The sequence below is a fragment of the Equus przewalskii genome, chromosome 14 (genome assembly GCF_037783145.1).
Source record: "Equus przewalskii isolate Varuska chromosome 14, EquPr2, whole genome shotgun sequence".
Taxonomy (NCBI): Eukaryota; Metazoa; Chordata; class Mammalia; order Perissodactyla; family Equidae; genus Equus; species Equus przewalskii.
Genome location: NC_091844.1, coordinates 68,370,841 through 68,387,831, shown reverse-complemented (window position 1 = coordinate 68,387,831; position 16,991 = coordinate 68,370,841). Strand labels below are relative to the sequence as shown.

General features: G+C 42.4%; 1 protein-coding gene across 4 annotated transcripts in view; it reads right to left on the bottom strand.

Moving 5' to 3' along the window:
* IFT172 (intraflagellar transport 172) overlaps positions 1 to 16,678 on the bottom strand; it is a 32,500-nt gene extending 15,822 nt beyond the window's left edge. For all 4 annotated transcript variants that reach the window (XR_011526171.1, XR_011526172.1, XM_008512985.2 and 1 more), the window contains exons 1-16: positions 16,450 to 16,678; positions 13,459 to 13,602; positions 13,129 to 13,241; positions 12,644 to 12,683; positions 12,274 to 12,339; positions 11,974 to 12,053; positions 11,687 to 11,774; positions 10,656 to 10,870; positions 9,363 to 9,486; positions 8,867 to 8,962; positions 7,542 to 7,703; positions 7,138 to 7,191; positions 6,810 to 6,913; positions 6,558 to 6,643; positions 3,391 to 3,503; positions 2,371 to 2,538 (exon numbers count right to left, since the gene is read on the bottom strand). Coding sequence is in view for 2 of the 4 variants with exons in the window: in XM_008512985.2 (XP_008511207.1) it covers positions 2,371 to 2,538; positions 3,391 to 3,503; positions 6,558 to 6,643; positions 6,810 to 6,913; positions 7,138 to 7,191; positions 7,542 to 7,703; positions 8,867 to 8,962; positions 9,363 to 9,486; positions 10,656 to 10,870; positions 11,687 to 11,774; positions 11,974 to 12,053; positions 12,274 to 12,339; positions 12,644 to 12,683; positions 13,129 to 13,241; positions 13,459 to 13,602; positions 16,450 to 16,488 (1,692 nt within the window). In the remaining 2 variants the exon portion in view is untranslated. The remainder of the gene's footprint in view (positions 1 to 2,370; positions 2,539 to 3,390; positions 3,504 to 6,557; positions 6,644 to 6,809; positions 6,914 to 7,137; positions 7,192 to 7,541; positions 7,704 to 8,866; positions 8,963 to 9,362; positions 9,487 to 10,655; positions 10,871 to 11,686; positions 11,775 to 11,973; positions 12,054 to 12,273; positions 12,340 to 12,643; positions 12,684 to 13,128; positions 13,242 to 13,458; positions 13,603 to 16,449) is intronic.
* Between the last annotated feature and the right edge of the window lie 313 nt (positions 16,679 to 16,991).

Below are 16,991 nucleotides of genomic sequence, written 5' to 3'. Positions count from 1 at the left end.
TACCCCCTCTTCCACCCTTCCTCTTAAAGAAAAGGAAGGAAGGGAGAGTAGGGAGGGAGGGAGAGAAGCAGAGTGGGAGAAAGGGAGAGGGGGAAAGAGAGGGAGAGAGAGAAGGGAGAGGGAGAGAGGGAGGGAGATGGGGAGGACGGAGGGGAAGGAGAGAAAGAGAGAGAGAGAGAAGGAGGGAGGGAGGAAGGAAGAAAGAAACAGAGAAAAAGATAAAGAAAGCTAAAACCTGAGCTTGAGAAAATGAACGGTGAGCAAGAGAGAAGAGTACAGTTGCTCTGAAGGCAAGCACAGTCTGAGGGGACTAAACCTTGGGTCCTCCTGCAGGATGGGGAGGCCCAATCTGAGAGTCCCTCATTAAACCTGACATCTTCTCTTCAGTAAAGGGAACAAAAGAGGTATAGGGCAATAATATGCCTGATTCCTGCGGAAGCAAACACAATTCATCTCTGGAGGAAAACGTCCATTTCAGGCCCTTGGGATTCCAAAAGACAAGATTCAATGTAACATGAGCTCATAATAAAAAAAATACCAAAATACATGTTAACAAAACACTATAAAGGAGTAAATAATAACTATAAACAACAGTTTTGGACCCCCAAGGATTTCAGATATTAAAAATCACAGTTAAGAAAAAAAACAGTTACAGAATATAAAATAATCATGTGTGAAATGCTTAAAGACTTAAAAGATGAAATGAAAAATTAAGTAAGGAACAAAAGACTATCAAAAATAGGCAGATTGGAGAAAGAACCAAATAAAGCCTTATGAAAAATTTAATTTTTGAAGTAAAAAACCTTAATGAATGGTTTAAATAGCAGATTAGACAATGATGGAAGCAAATTAATGAACTGAAAGATGATATCTTAAGAATTAACCAGAATATAGCATGGAGTGAGAAGGAGAAAGGAAATATGAAAGAGAGGTTAAAAAGGCAGAGAAGAAAAGACAAGAAATATGATATATGCCTAGTTAGAGTTCTGACGGAGAAACTGGAGAATGCCAGAGAAGTGACAATGTTTGAAGAGATAATGGCTGGGACATTTCCAAGACTGATAAAAATATGTGTACCCACAAATACAGGAAGCACGATATATACCAAGCAGGATAAATAAAAGGAAATTTATATCTAGACACATTGTAGTTAAACTTCAAAATACCTAAGAAAAAGATTTTAAAAGCAACTAGAGAGAAAAGACAGATCACTTCTACAGAAAGGGTTGTTAATAAATTCTTAGACCAACAAAGGAAGTCAATCAAAGGGACAATATGTGCAAAAGGCTAAGAAAAATTAACTGTCAATCTAGAATTGGGTACTGAGTCCAAGTACCTTTCCAGAACAAAGGCTAAATTAAAAAATTTTCAGATAATCAAAAATTGAGTGTTTATCATCAAAAGACTTTCACTAAAGAAACTTCTAAATGATATTCTTCCAGAGGAAAAAGAATAACTCCAGAGGGAAGATCAGCAATGCAAAAGGAAAAGGTGAACAGAGAAACTGGCACTGTGATGATACATCTAAACAAATTCTGTCTGTATCATATAATAATGTCTAACTTTGGGGACAACAGAAGAGAAATAAAACAGTGGACAGCAATGGCAAAGGGGAGGTGATCAAAGTTAAAGCCTTTTAAGGTCCTTGTATTGTTTGCAGGGGCGGGGGGATTAGATGCTGATTAACTTTAAACTTTCTTAATTTAATGACATGGTAACTGCTATAGAAATAGGATGTATAACCTCCAAACTGAAAAAGTGAAAAAAAGGGCATTTTAAAAAGGGCAAAACAAACCAAAAAATCCAACTTTAATCAGTCTAAAATGAAGCAAAAAAGAAAAAAAGAGATGCAGAAAAAGAAAGTATCAAGTGCTCTACCCACACCCACACCAGTCATTCTAGCCTAGCACAGAGGCCTCTCTTCTGTTTTCATAGCCTCCTCCCAGATTTTGGAAGATTACTGTGTGTGATGTTGTGTGGGACAGGAGAGAGGGTCTGATCAGCAGTCTGAGAAAAAAGGAACTCTGAAAGGCTTATAACAGAGAATCAGCATGCAAGGAGGTGTCATGGAACTGCCCCTCCTATCAGGGAGCTTCCAGCCTAAAGGAACTCCACATTATGACTTGGTGAATTCCCAGGGCCACTGTAATAGAGACCTATACTCCAAGGGTCTCATTTAATGTCAGGAATCTGAACAAAGGTGGCTCTGGGGCCCAGTCCACTGTGGGGAACGAGTCTAAGCTTCACTTGCCAACGCCATCACAGAGATTATGGTGGTGGGCTGAGAGAACCAAGTACCCTTCAGAGCCTCCCCAGGGCTCTAATTAATCAGCTTGACACTATGTCTGAGGTGCCCTGGTGTTGACATACCCTGATAGAGGACATGGTGACCCTCTCAGGTGCCTCAATGTTGTACCACACACACAAGCTGTTTCGGTTCTGAGCTACCAGCACATCACTTCCTGGGACCCACTGTACGTAGGAGCAGAAGTTGAGGATCATTGTCTTGCAGCAGCTTTCAATATCATATAGATGCAACTGAAGAAGGAAGAGGTAAATAACACAATTAAAAGGAAAGATGGGGTATCTTCTGATCTTGACCATTTCCCTAATGGTGAACTGTGTTGAGCTAATCCACCAGTCAGGTACATGCCAAATTTCAAAGCTTACTGACCTGCAACCCTTGAAGTTTATGCTGAGTTGGTATAATCTGACTCTGGCTAAATAAGAGATGACCAAAAGAGCAAAGTTCTACACCCTAGGAATTGAAGTTAGGCGAAGGTCAGACTTTCATTCTTAGAATAACTCTGGGCCAGAGTAACAGCCTGGATTACTAAAGCAAGGCCATCAGACAAATTAAATGGTTTGGAAACCTGTGATATGGTTTTTCACATCACAAAGAAAATGAAATGAAAAATCACCAGATAGTCTCCCTGCCCTTGAGGTTAAACTCTTTGGTGATACATATTGAGATCAGGATCAATAAGGGACTAGGAGACTGTCCTCAAGCCAGCTTCAATGCTGTCAGATAAAGGCAGCTGAAGAGCACTGGAGTAGTAGGCGTGGGCAAAGGCCAGCTAGGTGCGAGGAAAAGGAATGCAGGGGTAAGGAAGTTTCATGAGGGCGCAGACTGGTGAATGGTAAGACAAAAATCAACTTGCAAATTCCCCTCTTGACTTTGGTGCCATCATGATACAGTCTTCTCAAAGGTAATATAGGATGGGTTGTGATATCAGATACAAAGAATGTTGATTCTTCTGTGCCTTCTGCTATGCTAATGGCATAGCACCAAAAAATTATGTCTCATCCTGCCTCCCACAATCCCTGGTTGCAGCTACTACCACATCCTCTGTGAACCAGATATGGATAGGCCTTAGTAACCCTCCTCACACGAAGTTTCCGGTCCCTGAAGAGAAGCTTGTGCCCAGTCTCATTAAGTTCCAGCCAATCCACTCGGCTCTCATGGCTAATGGTGCCAATGTTGTAGCCACCAATCAGATCCACTATAGAGTAAAGGAGACAAGGTTAAGAAGTGAGATTCCACAGAATCACATACAGGGCATGAGGGAGCCTGCAAAAGACTGGCCTTACAATCACAGGTTGGGCTTTAAGAATGTCACATCAGTCTAGAGTATGGCACTGGGGAATGCAAATGGCCACTACAACATAATTTTGCTAATAAGATGTTAGGTTTCTTCTAAAATTGTAGAGGTTTTGTTTTTGTTTAACCCTGTAGTTAACTCAAAAGATCCAGACCCGTCAAGAAATGTGATTCCTCTTTGGGACTCTTGGAGTTGTATACTAGCTGATCAGAACTACAAAGCAACTGACTTCTGTTACTCCCCAAATCCCCTGGAAGGCAGCATTAAGCACATTAAGGATGAACCCCAGTTACAGCATACTGGTGAGAGAAAGCTGATGAACAAAATGACTTTGATGATCATATTGGCCCCAAGGAGTTACCTACACATTTGAGTGCCTATAATGTAAAAATATTGAAGGGCAAACAGTAGAGAAGGGACACAGACAAAATAGAAGGAACCTCTGAGTAAAGTTAGGCTGGTCAGTACAGAGGATGAATATTTTAGTTTGGTCTGAATCTTGTAGACAATATAAGAAACAATCACATTTAGAACAGACCACTCAGCATTGGCTAGGATGCTTTCAGGGAGTCTCCTGATCCAAGGCCACCACAGCTCTTATTGATATCCATTATTAACGAGCATGTGCCTGCCTGTTAGATGCGCTGAAGCTAAAGACCAAATGCCAGCTAACGTCTACAACTGGGAAGGCCAATTTAAAAATGAGTTTCCCTTTAATTAAAAAACAAAATGATAAAGCCATGTTTTAATGCCCAATCATAGAATCATAGAATGCTAGAGCTGTGGGGACCCTATTTCTGTGAACGCTCTGAAATTATACACAAAATTATGTGTGTACGTATATTTTTCTGGGAGAGGATCTATAATTTTCATTAGATACTCAAAGGGGTCAGTGGCCCAAAAAGGTTAAGAAAAGAACTTTGTCATTTTACATACATTGAAGATGAGACCTACAGAGGGAAGTGACTAGTCCAAAGGCTCACAGCTCATTAGTGCTGCTGGAACTTGGGCCACTGGACTATATTATTATTTCTATTACGAATACTTACATTTCTGAGCTCAGCAACCTGATGTGGAACATAAATTTCATGAAATGTAAAAATGCCTTCAGATCACACCCATATATATATGGAAACTTGATTTATGAGAGAGAACACTGCAAATTAGTGGGTGAAGAATGGACTTTCAATAAATGGTTAAACATATGGGAAAAAATAAAATTATATCCCTACCCACAATATGCACAAAAATAAATTCCAGGTGAAAAACAAAATTTAAAAACATTAAAATACAGCAGAGAAAAGACCTGAAAAATCACAAACTATTTCTTAAAAAGTGATAAAATGGACTACATCAAAATTAAAAATGTATGATCACTAAAAGACACCAAAAAGGAGAGAAAAGCCACAAGCTGAGACAAACTATCTACAATATAAACAACCATCAAAGGCTATACATGCATAGACACAGAACTCCTTCAAGTCAATGAGGAAAAGACAACCTGATTTTTAAAATAGGCAGTGAATATGAACTGCAATTCACAGAAGAAGAACTCCAAATGGCCAATAAACAAATGCACAATAAAAAATTAATACAGTGAGATATTATTTCACATACATCAGATTGAGCCAAATTAGAAAGTCAGGCAATCTCAATTATTGGAGAGGATGGATGGGACGATGGGAACTCTAACTGCTGGTAGGAATGTAAATTGGCAGAACCTCTTTGAAGAGCAATTTGGAAATATTTAGTGAAACTGAAGATGAACCTCTTCTATGATTCAGCAATACCACTCTAGGCATAAACCTTAGAAAACTGAAACACTGTTAACAGTGAAAAACCAACAACATAAATGTCCATCAATAAGAGAAGAGAGAGAAGATCCAAGGTAATATAATGAAATGCTGGGATCTGACAGTACTGGGTATGGCTATACAAGTCATATTATTATTATTAAGAGCTAATATTTATTAAGTGCTTATGTACCAGGCACTAGTCTAAGTGCTTTTCATATGAGGTAGGTACTATTTTAGCCTGATTTTGTGAATGAAGAAATTGAGATACAGAAAGGTTAAGTAACTTACCTAAGATCACACAGGTAGTAAGTAGAGAAGTGAGGAAGTTTGACGCCAGAGCCCTGTTCCTAACAACTACAGTACACAGGTATATTATTCTCTATCCTTTTTGGAGAATACTATGCTATTCTCTATATTTTTCCTTTTTCTTTCTTTCTTTTTCTTTTTGAGGAAGATTAGCCCTGAGCTAACATCTGCCACCAATCCTCCTCTTTTTGCTGAGGAAGACTGGCCCTGAGCTAACATCTGTGCCCATTTCCTCTACTTTATATGTGGGATGCCTACCACAGCATGGCTTGACAAGCAGTGCAAAGGTCTGTTCCTGGGATCCGAACCAGCAAACCTCGGGCTGCTGAAGTGGAACATTTGAACTTAACCGCTGCACCACCGGGCTGGCCCCTATACTTTTTTCTATGCTTGAAACATTTCACGATAAAAAATTCACTATTAATATGTAAGATTTACAAATGTGAATGTTTGCAAAATGCAAAATAAAGTTTGTCATCACTAGTTACTAATGACAAACTATACAAAAAATAAGGCCTCTTCCAGTTCTAAGAATCTATGATCCTATGAAGTCTAAGCAAGAAAATTCATAAATTTGCTAACCGTTCTTCTCTACAATTCACAATTTTCCAGCCCTAGATAGATGCCTACATGGGCAGGCCTATATATGTACCCATGTTTCTAGCTCTAGACATCTGGAGATAGACGCATACACATGGATTTAAACATTTCACATATCCACTGTAAGAGTGGGATCACACATTTACTTGGTGCCTCTCAGATTCCCGGATTCTCCACTGTGCACAATCGGTGATTTGCAAGTGCACTATAAACATCTATTTTGTTATTAAAACTATGAGGGAGTCTTACTCACCTATAGCAATAGTCTTAATATCAACAAGATAAGCCAGTTTCTTATTATCTTCCATTCCTCGCTGACACCTCTCATTAATACGGACACTGAAACATGAAGAATGAGATGAGGCAAAACGGGCTTAGGCAGTTCAACGAGGGCTCTGAAGCACCACACAGAGTGAAGTTTTTAGGTTAACCTGAGGACATAGGAGTTAGAAGACAAAAAGGAATTCTTTTGGGTTTTAAAAATTTGAGAACCTCGGGGGGTTACCTGATGAGGTGAGGGTTCATGAATTCAGTACGTACAGAACCCAGGGTATCATTACTCCCATATTCCACCAGGGTTAGCTCTCCAGCATTGAAGATCATGCAAACCTGGGGATGAATGGAAGTGTTATACGGTGGAAAGGTTGCACGAAGAAAAACAGTAGAAGGAAGTGTACTGTCAGTTCAAAGCAACTCCCACTTTTCTCTTTATTCTGTTCCTCTGCCTATTTCACCCTCCTCCCTTATCTGCTGTCTGCCACTTGCCATCCTTCTAACACAGAAGCTAGAAGTAGACTTATCAAGACGGTGATGGCGAATCACATTCTACTCACATTTTCATTTTCAAAGAAATACTTCTCATTGCCACCAGATCCCTGCCAAGCTACCTGAAAAGAGGGGAGAAGACATAAGAAACATGAGACAACTATCCAAGACAATGCTGAAAGAATGACAGGGTGGGAGGCAAAGAGAATGAGTTTGGGGGGGCTTTGAGATTGCACAGAAAAGGTGCTTTTCCAGATTTTGCCCATGTCCCTATGTTTCTGAGAGATGGCGTAAAAACAGTGGTGATTCATATTCTAGCATTCTAAACCTCCTGGGTGCCATTCCCTGGAACCACATCCCCAACACTAGAATGTTAGAGCTTCCCATGGAGATCTCCCCCTAGGAACCCTGGCTCCCCTGAAATAGCAACTCAAGATGCCCCATTCCCCGCATCTCCGTTTTTGGTTCCTACCTCACTAAGGCGGTTAGTGTTCAGGTCCCCCAGCAGCAGCGTGTCTGACGTGTGGGCCACCAAGTAACGTTCCTTTCCCAGGATTTTCACCTCTTCCACCTCATAGCCATAGTGTGACTTGAGTACCACTCGGGTCCCCGATGATAGGTTCTTCACAATCACCTTGGTAAGGGACAAGTCTGAGTTCCCTAGGCTTCCCCCAACCCAAAAAAGGGATGAACATGCTGCGCCCTTTGCCCACCTCCACAGTGCTAAATATAGATAATATCTTGTTTCTTCACCTGGCCTAGGACATTGTTGGTAATAATGACACCTCACATTTATGTAGTGCTTTACTATTTATGAAATGCTTTCATATATTATTTCTTTTGATGCTCACAACATATATGGTTCTGAAAGTTACACTGGGTAAAAACAATCACTCTCCCTGTGTTCCCACAGCTCTTTGTACAGACCTTTATGATAACTTTTACCACGGTGTACTATATTATTTTTTGATACATTTGTCTCCTTTGCTAGAATGATCTCTTCAATTAAGGGACAATGTATTTCAGATAATTATCTTTGTATTCTCAATGCCTAACACTGCTGCAACACATAGAAAATGGATAAATGTTTCTGGAGAAAATAAAAGAATGAAGTAACCAATGAATAATAAATGGAAGGAAAAGATAGAGGTAGAGAAAAGAAAAAAGTGGGCTCAGGAATGAGGGAATTAGCTTGCAATATCACACATAGTGAGTTCAGAGGCCCTAAAACCACAGAATTGGCCCTTGTAATCCTATTTATCATCCAGTTAACAACATATAGGTAGTGAAGTTTTAAACTGGGAAGATGTAAGCAGCAATCTCTGTACCCCTTAGGTCTGATGTCTAAACCTTTGCTCACAATAAGCTGGAAGAACTGTAGCATGAAAGTTGCCAGGGAGCTGTCCTGACACATTCTGTTCCCCAGAAGAGCTCTGCCAAAGGCTATTTTTTTTTTTTTTTTGAGGAAGATTAGACCTGAGCTAACATCTACTGCCAATCCTCCTCTTTTTGCTGAGGAAGACTGGCCTGAGCTCACATCCGTGCCCATCTTCCTCTACTTTATGTGTGGGACGCCTACCACAGCATTGCTTGCCAAGCAGTGCCATGTCCACACCTGGGATCGGAACTGGCAACCCTGGGCTGCTGAAGTAGAACACGTGAACTTAACTGCTGTGCCACCAGGCCGGCCCCCAAAGGTTGAATTTGATACCGTGGCTATGGCCAGAAGGCAGGGAAGTATTACAGGATGAAAGTGCCATGGCAAGATGTTGATGTGGCAGCCTATCAGCTGTTTACCTGGCTAGGGCCCACATATGTCAACTCAAACTTGTTCTTGTAAATGCTCCTTCGGAGGCAGCAGTCAAACTGCTCCACTCCACCACAGAGTGTGCCCTAGAAGGGAAAGTGACAACATAAAGAGTAACACACATAGTACACACGCATGGGGAGGGTATCTAGAGCTACTCTCAAAACCTAGGTTGAATTGGCAGTAAAAGGGCTGGTAGTTTTGGGAAGTACCAGAAGGAAAGAGGTGGGAATACAGGCCTCAAGGGCACCACATACTGAAGGGATGTAAGGGGGAAATCAGCCCTACCTATGCAACTCTTTGTCCCTTTTGGCCTCCAATAAAGTACGAATTTCTTTTCCCTGCCTTTAACATTGAATTTTTAGGTTGGGGTCCAAAGGGAAGAGGAGAGTCTCTAATGTCAGGAGACAGTGCATTAGGATACGGCAGGATTTTTCCCTAGTTTGGAGAAGTCAACAATGGAGAAAGAGGTCACTAGTAACACACCGCACACAGTCGTGAGCCATCCCGTTTCCAGGCCAAGGCAGTGATAGTGTATAAGTTGGCAATCTCCTTGGGCTTTGCCTCTTCCCAGATGCTTCTTCGAGGGCTCCAGTTGAGTACCCGAAGCCTGAAATAAAGTATGTGGCTTTTAGAAGAGATATGACCGAGCAAAAGAGTAAAAATGGGCTGATAACTGAAGGAAATTAGTCCTGCGTTATCAGAGAAGAAAGGAAATAAAAGAGAACAGGCAAGCTAGGGAGTCTAGTAGGAGAAGGACAAGAAGGTTCAAAGGAAGTGCGCTGGGAAAATCAAGTCAAAAGTAAAATGAGGTTAGAGTGATGAGAATGGAAAAAACAAACGAGATTGTGGCTGGTAAGAAAAATGAGCTGTTAGCAGTAGAGACACATGGAAAAAGAAAAGAGCAATGGTAGGAGTCAGAGAAGAAAGAAAGGAACATGAAGAGACACATATAAGATTGAAGGAGATAGAAAGACAGGACTGACGAAGATGGGGTTAAAAGTGCTTCAAAGAAGTAATGAGACCCAGACCTTAGCTGTTTCTCTACTCTTCCTTCTTTCATTCATTCACCAAACATTTGACCATATATCATGTACGAGATACTAATATAGGCACTGGAGATTAAAAAAATGAACACTATGGCCTCTTTCCAAGTGCTCTTCAATTTAGTCAGATGGGGGCTGGCCCCACGGCTGAGTGGTTCTCACGCTCTGTTTCGGCAGCCCAGGGTTTCACTGGTTCGGATCCTGGGCGCTGACATGGCACTGCTCGTCAAGCCATGCTGAGGTGGCATCCCACATAGCACAGCCAGAGGCACTCACAACTACAATATACAACTATGTACTGGGGGGCTTTGGGGAGAAGAAGAAGGAAAAAAAAAGATTCGCAACAGATGTTAGCTCAGGTGACAATCTTTAAAAAAAAAAAATTTAGCCAGATAGATACAAACACCAAATTATAACATAATGTGGTAAACACTAAGCCAGTGGTCTAGAAAGGGATGATGGGAACACAAAGAAAGCGGAGAGGAACTCTGCTGTGGAATCCCAGGGACAGGCATAGAGACACAAAAAGAGCAGGGTGCCTTTTGGAACTGCCAGCGTGCCAATGGATGGTGGAAGCAGGAAGAGGAAAGTGTACAAATTAAAACCTGAGAATCTCTTTCACATACGCTTGATTCTGATCCAGTATCCCACTCTAGCTGAGAATAACTGAGCAAAATCAAAATGTACACAGGAAAAGTAGGCAGAAGTTGTTGCAGTTGGAAAGGAGACCCACCTGTCATAACTTCCCAGCACAACAGATTGGCCCCCAGGACTTGCTGCAGCTGTGGTGAACTCCCGCTCCTGAGGGTCACGGCTATAATCAAACGTTTGTAGCACGTGGCCTTCCTTTCCATAGGCCACAATCCTCCGATCACAGCCTGCAGCCACAATGCTGTTGGTTGCCCAAGCCAAGGCATAAGGTGGGCATGGGTGGTTAACCAACTTCCCCTAAGACAAAAGTAGAGGGTTTCAACCACTCTGACTCTAAGGACTCCATCCCAGGAATTTCTCATTCCCAGCATCTGACACGCTCACTCTGCCCAGCCCACATTGCAGAAATCTTTCTCCCAACACATGCTGATCCTGAAGACTTCAAACACTGTCTTTCTGTGTTATACTCACACACACATACATATGACATGTGCACACTTACTGATCTTGTGCTCAAGAGGAAACCTCAAAATACTTGTGTTGGAGATCTTTAATATGCACCTAATAAGGCCCCCCCAAAGGGAGCTGTCCTAAACATCAACCAATACTGTTTAGGCCCATGGGGAGCATATGGCTCTCATTTTTTTAGGAGGGATAAATTTAATTAAGTATTACACAAGTAATTCTTAATGTAAATGATTCAAATATTAGAGAATTATATAGACTAAAACATGAATGTTCCTTTTATCCCTCATCTTTTCCTTTTTCCCTCTCGAGAGTTAATCACTCTTTTCTTCTATGTATTTATTTACACAAATATATTTTTTACATAAATGAGATTGTTTTTCACTTTTCATTACTCTGAGTCTTTTTTTCCCTTTGTCTCAAGGACCCTTTCACCTGATTCACCCTTTCCTGTAAATATTAAGCTCTGGCCTCCTAAACTCAAATCCTCTCTGTGGCCACATCCAAATGTCTCTCTCCCTGAGGTTTTACTCCTCTAGCCTCCTCCCCCAGCACCTCTATGTAAATTCCTTAGATGTCCGACCTCCTCTGGGGGGGGGGGTCTTGGAATTTCCTTATCTCCTATCCCAGAGTATCCTTTATTCATACCTGTGACTCTCCAGAGCCTTCATCATCAAAGAAATACCTAACAATGGTGCCATCTGCATGACCAGAGAGAATTCCTTTCCCAGAACAACTGAAAAAGTGGAGAAGGAGGAAAGGAGAGAAATACAGGAAGAGTTATCTCACCAAGAAAGTCCCCTTTCTCTGTCAAACACTACCCTACCTGTGGTCAGTCCTCCCCATCTTTCATACTTTGGGCTCCCATCCCAGACTTCCTCATAGCTTTTTCCTACCATTTCCAAGCTCTTGGGATACCACTCTTCCTTACTCACTTTGTTGTCAGTGATACCACGTAAGAATCTGTCCCATAGATGGTAGATGATTTATTAGTTTTAGTGTTTGCTAAACGAACCTGAAAATGGGAGAATGGACACAAGTCTGGTTAGGCTACTTTCAATTTCACCCAGTTCTTAATTAAGAAAAGAAAAATAAACAATAAAAAAATGCCCTGGTCCTTACATATTCTCCCCCAGTACACAACTCAACCCTAAGGGAGAATACTAACCATATCCTCTCTCCAGAACCATTATCCCCATCCACAACCTCTCCTGTGTTTCTCTTCCCTCCTTTACCTTCCCTTCAGCCAGTCCAAAGACAATGATGTACTCTGCTGGCCACTGCAGACAGGTAACAGCACTCTGTAAGGAAGAAATAATGAAAAAGGATAACCTTCCCTATGTAGGTTAGCACATTTATGACAACCTGAACCTGAACAACCTGCCACATGCCACCACCCCAATCACCTATAGGGAAGGAGAGGAGGGGACCCAACTGGGGCTCTAAGGAGGAAAGCAGATGATGAGCAGCCAGGCAGCACCATCCTTGCAGTAGGAAAAGTCAGATTCAGATGTTTAAAAATCCAATTCCTAGTTGCATTTATAAGCAGATATACTGATACATGGTTGCTCATCCTAGTCTCCCAGGGACTGGTTTGAACTTTACCGTCTGGATAAACTTGTTACAGATGACTTTCTTGTCACCCCTGCCAAATAAAAGAAGAGAAAGCATATTAAAAACCACTTCCATAAATAAATTGCCACAAGTGACGCTGGGAGAACGGAAGAAAGAGCAGATACCTTCCCTGGCCCACCAGTATTTCCTACCACTCTGCAGAAGCCCTAAAAGGAGGCATAAGAGGGAGGAGTCTGAGTAGCTTTGGAACAATAACAAAGACGTAACATCACTCAGGGCTCCCCAGGATCTCAAAGGGACTCCTTGTTGACCTTAGACTGGTTCCTCCAGGCATGGGATTGCAGAACACACGGGGCAAGCAAAGGTAGGGAAGCAACAACAGACTCTGGAAGGCCAGTGCCTCCCCTGCCCCAGCTTGGCTCCTCATCCTCTCTATTCTCCCTCCCCAGTGAGGCATTTCTTCCTGCCGTCCCCTTCTTTTCTGACCCACGCCATGTCCCAATCTCTATCCTCACCAATCTTCTCCAATCTTGTAGACATAGATGATGTTGTCGGTCTGTCCTATGGCAATTTTAGTGGAATCAGGAGAAAAAGCCATGCCCTTCACCATATAGCTCTTCCTGCCATACTAAGAGTTAAAAAATAAAGAAAAATAAGTAATGAGTATATATGAAAGAGAAAAGAGAAGAAAAGGTGCATGCATGACTGTAATGGGCTTGAGGGATTTACACTGAGAAAAGGAGGGGCAGGCCATTGCCTATGACTATGGCTAGGAAGCGGGTTAGAAGTCTTTCAGGTTCATAAGGCCCCAAGAACAGGTTAAGGTACACAGGAGCCCTCTTCACCTTCATGTCAGCTGGTTTAGTGGAGAACTTATCTCTCCGCTCCCCATGTTCATCATACAGCAACACCACTCGGTCCACTGTGCAGACAGCAAATTTGGCATTGTTCTGGGACCAAGCCATGCAGGTCACCTTTGCAGCTCCATCCTGCAGAAGCAAAGGGGGCAAAAATAAACCCAGGCACTGGTCTAGAATACCAAAGCATTTCTAGTTCCCTTAGTTCTATTGTGACTTAGGTCAATTTTCCTCCTGCATTTCTTGTTCCACTAGTTCTAGTGTGACTTTGGTTGATTTCCCGCCTATCACGGTCCTTAAAACAAAGAGATGCTTGTGATCCATCCTGGTCTCCAAGGCCATAAAACCCTGGACTGTGAGAACAAGGTGATTCTAGAAACCCATAATGCAAATGCACTAAGAGATGACACGCTAAACCAACTGTACCAATGTGTCCCTGCGATGGCCTCCTTGTTCCCCCATGTCCCAGGTCTGCTACTGAAATAAATTCAATTGGTCTGATAAGTTTTGGTCTTTAGCCATTCATTCAATTAATATTTTTTGAGTACCTTATTGAGAAAGACACCTGACCAGGGCTGAGAGGGAGACAAAGATCAAAACAAGAACTGAATAAGATGGTGCAAAAACAGGAAAAGTCCCATAAGAGAGGTACATACAAAGCACTGTAATAGTTTGCAGAAGACAGATAATTTTTTTTTTTTTAAAGATTTTATTTTTTCCTTTTTCTCCCCAAAGTCCTCCGGTACATAGTTGTATCTTCTTCGTTGTGGGTCCTTCTAGTTGTGGCATGTGGGATGCTGCCTCAGCGTGGTTTGATGAGCAGTGCCATGTCCGCGCCCAGGATTCGAACCAACGAAACACTGGGCCGCCTGCAGCAGAGGGCGCGAACTTAACCACTCGGCCACGAGGCCAGCCCCCAAAAGACAGATAATTTTATGTTTAAATAATTAACATTAAGCTTTGAAGAATGAGTGGGGAAATTGTCTGAGATAGAAGGAACAGCACGAGCAAAGGCAACTTCTGGTCAAGAAACAGTAATTTAATTTAGCCAAAAGTATCTTGTAAATAGCAGAATAGAGGAAGCAAGGCAGGGAAAACAGACTGAGGCCAGCTCAGGAAGGGTCTTCGAAGTGACGCTAAGGAGTCTGGGCTTACTTGGTAGTTAAGGGAGAGAGTGAAAGTTCTGAAACAGTAAAACAATCAGAGTTGAGATTTGAGATGAACAAGGCCATCTTGTTTTGTTTTTTCTTAACTATCCACTTCACCCAAGTCAGAAGTGATCATCTCCCAGTGAATTATTTTTGCCACATCTGTCCCTTCTACCACCAGGGCTGGTCATCTATGGTTCTGCACTAAGGATTTTTCCCTCCTTGAAATAAAAAATTTAGCTTCTGCTCCAGTTGTTTGATCAATTACTTGGGCTCTAGAGCTCTGGCTTAAAGCATCATTGCTTTTCACTCCTAACTCACCAACCTCCAAAGTGAGAGGTAAAAAAGGCTTTTTTCATCAAAATCCTCAAACCAGAGTCAGAAACAGCCACACCACCACCTTTATCACTCTCCAACTCTTGGTTACATTAGGTTAGAAGGGCTGAGGGCTCCTCAACAACCATTGCTGATCATCTTCCTTCATCATTTTGCCCAGTCCTGGACATCTGGCCCTTTCCCGCATCATGACATCACCTTATTTTGAAAGACTGAAGGAGGATTTCATTTCCAATTAATCCATTAGGGTAAAGGAATCTTTAAACTACAGATTCAGCAATGAGCACAGCTCTCTTTTGTTCTAACTTCCTTCTATTCTCCTAAAGCCTCTGTAAAGTCTTCCTCATTCCCATAATCAATCAATTCCCTTTTCTCTACAATATGTACCTCACAGAACTGTCGTGAGGATTAAGTGAGACAGGGAACAAAATAATAATAGCTAACCTTTAACAGCACTTCCCATAGACAGGCATTTTGATAAGTGTTTCATATGCATTATCTTGTTTTACCTGATAACTCAGGTAGATGCTGTTATTATGCCCCTTTTACAGATGGGGAAACTAAGGCAAAGAAAGGTTAAGTAATTTGCTCAAGTTTACATACACAGTTTGTAAGCGGCAGAACCAAGATTTAAATCCATGTTTGCCTCCATAAACCACAATCCTAGTTTTTTAACTTATGCTGCCCTGGTACAGCTTAAACACTCGGTTATGGCAGATGTTAGTCTCATTAGCTTTGCTCCATTTTGTCCTTTGAATTGTGAATGTCCTTCTCTCTTGTCTCTCAGTTTTCACAACGCTTTTCAGTTTACAATGTTCTTTTGTGTATTACTTCATTTAACTCTTACCCTAAGTTCCTTAAGGTTGCTATTATCATTACTCCCATTTTCCAAATGAAGAAGCTGGGTGAGTGCTTAGAGAGATTGTGTAATAGGGGCCAAAGTCAGTGGCGTCAGGTCATTTACTTAAAGTAGTGGTGGTGCGAAGACTGGAATTCTGGTCTCCTAACTCCAAAACCCAGCCTCTCTTCACCATGTTTCTGGGTTCCTCCCCCAGTGCCCAGCCTCTTCTGAATCTGAGATCTTCACCATCAGAAGGAATGGTGAGGCCTTCTGCACTCCCTCTTTGGGGCTTGCACCTAAAGCGTTTATTTAATTCGGTGTAGATTTATGTTCGTTGTTTACCTGTGCGCCTCCTTCTCTAGTACAAGCCTCTTTAAGGCAGGGGCAATAACTGAGACTGCTCTGGATCCCTCAGAGCCCCAGCACTGGCTCTGGTGCGCCACTGACGTTAAACGAAACGTAATGAAAGCTACAGTGGTTAGCGGTCCATCTTGCCTACTGAACACTCTATCGATGAAGCAGAATCCGAATTATCGCTACAGCCTTCCGTCTTCTGCACACAGTAGGCGCTCAACATTATTAAACTTCAGTCGTCCCCCATTTTTCTTGGAACGTTAAGGCGGGCGGGGAGGGAAGAGGCACGCATCTCCTCACCTGAGGGCTCAGCAGGGTCCTCAGGTGCTTCAACTGCATGATGAATACCTGTCTCTCAGACGCCACCAGACAGCGACAGCTCCCGTGGTTACCTGGACAACCCGCCACCCAGCCGCAGCGACACCCGCTTACGCAGATGCGACCAGAGCGCAACGCAAGTCGCAAGGTCACCACGTAAACTCGCGGCGAAGCAAACAAAACGTGCGCAGGCGCAGTGGGCTCTAGGGCGGGACCCTCGAGAGGGCTTGATGAGCCCTCTCCTCGACCAACCCCGTCTCCGCATGCAAAACCAAGCTCAAGCCACGCCTTGAAGCCTTTAGCAAACTCCGGGTGCTACGCAGTCGTCGTCTTTCTCACTGACGTATGTAAGCGTGGCTGAGTGCATTCTTTTAATCCTCACAACCCTGGAGGAAAGCAGGGCAGTTGCCATTAGAGGCCTTTTACAGTTGACAGAATTGAACCCAAATAGATTATATGACTTGCACGGAATCACAAGGCTAATAATGATAGCTAACAGTGAATACTCAGTATGTGTCTGCCAA